The following is a 5,036-nucleotide window of genomic DNA, read 5'->3' as shown; positions in this document are numbered from 1 at the left end:
ATGGCTCAGTGGTTAAGAGCGCTGCCTGCTCTTCCATAGGTCCTGAGTTCAACTCCCAGCAATCACATGATGGTTCACAACCATCTGTAATTTGATCTGATGCCTCTTCTGGCCAACAGGTGTATATGTAGGCAGAACACTGTATACATAATAATAAATAAATAAATCTTAAGAACTGCAAAGGGAAAGGCAGCTATTAAAAAAAAAACCACTGTAGAGAAGGAAGACATTTAGCTCCATCCCATGCAACCATTACTGTGTCCCCCACCGTGAAGTTCGTTCTTCCCGTACAACAAGAGAACGTTTAGCTAAAGGGATTTGTGTGAAGACACAGTCCAGGGCATGCCTGCAGGTCTTAAGGAACTGCCTGGAGTAAGAGTCATTGTGCTGCTGGCTCACGTTCACAAGGCCTAGCAGAGAGCTGGAGACAAGATTGAACTGGATGGCCTTGCCTCACCTGGTCCCTGTCACCAGGTTGGGCCTGACTCAGCCACTGGCATTAGGAAAATACAGACATCTACCCACAAGAGCCAGGTCTCAGCATTCTTCATTTGTCAAAACAGTTTCTGTAGGTTTCTAGGACCCTCTGGATCCTTCTATTTCCCCATGCTCCCATGCTTCTCTCACCTAGAGTCCCAGTAGGATGTCCTCCCCTCTGTCCCACTTTCCTGGTAAGTGAAAACTTTCATGGGACATATCCCTTGGGCTAGTGTCCAGATATAAGTGAGTATGTACCATTTGACTCTTTCTGCTTCTGGGTTAACTCACTCATTATGAAGAACATTATGATGGGCAGATCTGGGCCCAGGGGTCCTGCTCAAACTGTGGGACCAGCCAAGGACAATACGTGCACTAAACTTCGAACCCCTACCCAGATCTAGCCAATGGACAGGACATTCTCCACAATTGAGTGGAGAGTGGGGTCTGACTTTCACACAAACTCTGGTGCCCCATATTTGACCACGTCCCCTGGATGGGGAGGGCTGGTGGCACTCAGAGGAAGGATAGCAGGCTACCAAGAAGAGACTTTATACCCTATGAGCATATATAGGGGGAGGAGGTCCCCCTCAATCACAGTCATAGGAGAAGGGAGTAAGGGGAAAATGGGAAGGAGGGAGGAATGGGAGGATACAAGGGATGGGATAACAACTGAGATGTAATATGAATAAATTAATAAGATATATTTCTAAAAATCAGTTCCCTCAGACAGCTAGCTGCCTCTTCTTCCTGCCACATTTTTTCCGGCTTTAGGAACTCTACTCCCAATTTCCATTCCTGAACCCTTTTGTTCTAATGGCCCTGAAGGACACTGTATATCCTGATCTGTCCTTGTGGTTTATATGGTCTGGGTCCACACACATTCCATCGTCTCCTTCCCATCCTGTCCAGGAAAGACCATCCCATCCCACTGGGGAGAAAGAGGTGGTCCATAGTGTCCAAATGGAGCAACACAAACAAGAACATCCATGGGCTGCTTGGAAGGAATCCGCAGTCACGTTTGTGTTTGTACTTTTACTAGCTACTGAAAAAGAAATTATTCCACATTTTAACATCAGGCATCTGCCTAACCACTCTTAGAGGCTCGTGGTACTGTTGCTAATTATTTAACACAACCCAAAATATACAACCTACTGTTTGGTTTCAAGCATTCTTCAGTCCTTACCTGCTGCAGGGTGTGGCCAGCATACCCTATCCTCTACCCTTAACTTTCCAGCCCAGGGGAAAGGGCTTCCTTTCACTATATAATCCAGACATTTTGGTCACCCTCTCTCTCATCTGCTTTCTCTTTCTGTATCTCTCCTCCTCTTCCTTCTTTTTCTTCTCTTCTCTTCTTTCTCTCTGTCTCTCTCTCTCTGTCTCTCTCTCTGTCTCTGTCTCTTCTCTCTCTCTCTTTCTCCTTCCTTCCCTCCCTCCCTCCCTCCCTCCCTCCCTCCCCACTCCCTCCCTCCCAGCCCGGGAGCTGCTTCCAACCTGCATTTACATACTATAACTTCATCTTGCAAGTAGCTCATTCCACCATTTCAATCGTCTACAAATGGCAAAGGCTCTTGCAGTAGATGACCACACACAAATGGAAGATAAAAACAAACAAACAAAAACACACAAAAAACCTGAACTTGTCAAAAATCTGTCCCTGGATTCTTCTTTAAGTGCCATCTCCTGCACACCATTTCTGAGATCTTCTGTCTTCCTTGCTACTTAAGTTTCAGCTACTTGCCAATGATTTCCCCTCTACTGTGGACGGACATTGTCTTGAAGTATTGAGGGTGGGGAAGAAAACACTCGAGCTTTTAAATAAAACACCCCAGTGGTATTTACACCTTTATAAGAAACTCTTGAAGGAAAACCCAGAGGAATGACTCTCTCACGGTTAGATTTCAGATATCAAAGCTTGAAAATTATCTCTGCTCCTGAAATTACATCAGTTGTGGGGTTTTTTGTACATCACCCACAAATGCTAAAACCCAGACAGAACAGACAAAAGCAACAGGAGAGGTCATGTGTGACATACACAGCCCTCTTCTTTCACGTGACCTCTGAGGCTAGAAGCATCCTCTCTCCCCAGACGCTCCAAGATAGATTTTTTAATAATCAAGGCTGGATGTGAAAAACCCCCTCTGGGTTTGGAGTCCACTAGGCAGCAATGTTTCTGTGAAAAGTCCCAGCTCCTTTCCCTTAGACAAAGCCCCAAAAGACTGTGCTTTCTGTAAAACCCAAGCTAGCCAACGGCTCTGCAAGAGTATTATTCTAATTCTATCAACACAGAAAAGGCAGACATGGCCATCCGAGTGGCAGCATGGCTCAGAGACTGCACAGGATGCTGACTAGCCCAGCCTTCCTGGGTTGTTTCCAGGGAACTAAGAGACCTCACACTCCTTGAGTGAGTGCCCTATCAACCTAGTACTGTGCCTTCGTGTTCATTCCTACACCACAGGACTCACCACCTTGAGACCTCTTTCCTCTTGTGGCCATCGCTGGATCGCAGCCGCCAAAATGAAGTTCGACCCCTTCGTGACTTCTGACCAGAGCAGGAACCGCAAATGCCATTTCAATGCCCCCTCTCACATTCGGAGGAAGATCATGTCTTCCTCCCTTTCCAAAGAGCTGAGGCAGAAGTACAAGGTCCGGTCCATGCCCATTTGGAAGGACGACGAAATGCAGGTTGTCCAAGGACACTACAAAGGCCAGCAGATTGGCAAAGTGGTCCAGGTATACAGGAAAAAATACATCATCTACATTGAACGAGTGCAGCGAGAAAAGGCTAACAGCACAACTGTCCATGTGGGCATCCACCCCAGCAAGGTGGTCATCACCAGGCTAAAGCTGGACAAAGACTAGAAGATCCTGGAAAGGAAAGCCTAATCCTGCCAAGTAGGAAAGAAGAAGAGCAAACACAAGGAGGAAACAATCGAGAAGATGCAGGAGTAGAGGCCTCTCACGCACAGCTCTCATTAAAGACTGTTTAAGTAGAAAAAAAAAAAGACTCACCACCTCATCCATGACAAGACAGAGACTATGAAGGAAAACCAAAGCAATCAGGCAACAGGCACAGAACATGAAGCATGGCGAAGCTTGTCTGCGATTTCAAGGCCTCAAGAAGAGTGGAAGTTGTGGTAGTTGGTGAACATGGCTTCAAGACTAGAGATGACTGCTGACGAGAAAGCAGGGGACCCACGGCAAGGGACACTGGAAGGGGACGCAGACTCCTCTGGAAACATACCTGGGAGCCAAGGAGACAGGGGCATCTGGTTGCCCCAGTGAGGTGAGTTCTGCTATGTTCGTTCATTAATGTCACTGAAGGTCAAAGACTCTCACCAAGTCAGAAACACTGATATTACGCCAGTTAACACCAATGCTGAAAAAACTAAGAAACCCTCCAAAGATCCAGGCATGAACAGAAACTCTGCAACGTTCTGTAGATCCTGAGTAGGTCCTCTGTCTCCCTCCTCCCAGGCACCTTGCCCTGCTCGGCTTCACTTCTGAAAAAAGAAAGCAGTGGAGGTGAATGAATGGAGCGTGAGCTTATCGTTGTCTCTTTGACGTGAAAGTGGCAGGCTTTGCCAACCATTTCTCTTCAGCTTCTGTGCCGGCAACGCACTGCTGGGTCATTTAACCATGGTTGAAAATATCGGGGAGAAACAAGGACTTGGAAATCCTCCAGGGAGAAAGCTGAAGACATCAGTCACCAGAACGGTAAAAGAAAAGGGAACTGTGCTAGCCTTTGGCTTCTTCGGCTCCACCCTTGTCTCTGCTTTCACTTGGTAAGCTGCGCTCAGCATCTGTCTTGGGCCTCCCATGAGGGGATGCCAAAGGAATAGAAACCAAACCTGTTCACCTTTTTCATCTTGAGTGCACCAAGAAAATATGACACAGCTTCTGTCATATTTCAAGATGCAACTAAACGTCACACTCAGCTCCTTACCCTGTACAATCAATGCCTGCTCATCAAAAACAAAGTAAAAAGACAGGCTGCACTGGATGATGAGAGACCACAGGGGCTGAGCTCTCCCACGCAGAAATGACTTTTTTCTGGATGGTTAAAAGAAGAGGGACATAGATATCTGTCTTGTTTAAAGCACGAAAAATGTAACAAAACAAAACATCTGGGAGTTGAAATGTTGACTTACTAATAAAACATAATTCTTAGGTCCACAAACTTTATCTAAACAACTTTCTTCTCTGGAAGGAAGTTCCTTCTCTGACAGAACAAGATAAATGTCCCTCACGTATTCAAAGGCAAAAGGTCATTTCTAAACGACCCATTTCACAGTAAACAAATGAAGACTCATTGGCCTTGGCCTGAAGCTACTTAGTAGAATAGCATCTCCTTCCCTACTCTTGGGATTTTATACTTGTTGTTAATTACATATTCGCAATGCCAGAATGTGTGCCAGGCACATAGCACTGTCTAAGGGCGATGAAGAATTGAACCCAAGCAAGCCCTGGTTCCCACTCCCCTTGAGAAAATGTGGAGGTCACTATTTGTCCACTGTGAGAGGAAATTCAAGTCCGAAAACATTCCCTGCTCCTGGTTG

At 46.2% G+C, this 5,036-nt stretch overlaps 1 protein-coding gene across 1 annotated transcript; it reads left to right on the top strand.

Moving 5' to 3' along the window:
* The first annotated feature begins 2,955 nt into the window (after window positions 1-2,955).
* On the top strand, window positions 2,956-3,482 carry LOC311598019 (large ribosomal subunit protein uL24-like). The gene has a single exon (XM_084782762.1). The coding sequence runs from the start codon at window positions 2,995-2,997 to the stop codon at window positions 3,337-3,339; it is 345 nt and encodes a 114-aa protein (XP_084638888.1). The 5' UTR covers window positions 2,956-2,994; the 3' UTR covers window positions 3,340-3,482.
* Window positions 3,483-5,036: the final 1,554 nt, after the last annotated feature.

The sequence above is a fragment of the Acomys minous genome, assembly GCF_964271855.1.
Source record: "Acomys minous genome assembly, chromosome: 5".
NCBI classification, from domain to species: domain Eukaryota; kingdom Metazoa; phylum Chordata; class Mammalia; order Rodentia; family Muridae; genus Acomys; species Acomys minous.
The sequence above is the reverse complement of the archived record's forward strand: the minus strand, read 5'-3'. Positions and strand labels throughout refer to the sequence as shown.

What these genes read in the sequence shown, in the direction of transcription:
- LOC311598019 (XM_084782762.1), top strand. Translation starts at nt 2,995, where the DNA reads ATGAAGTTCGACCCCTTCGTGACTTCTGACCAGAGCAGGAACCGCAAA.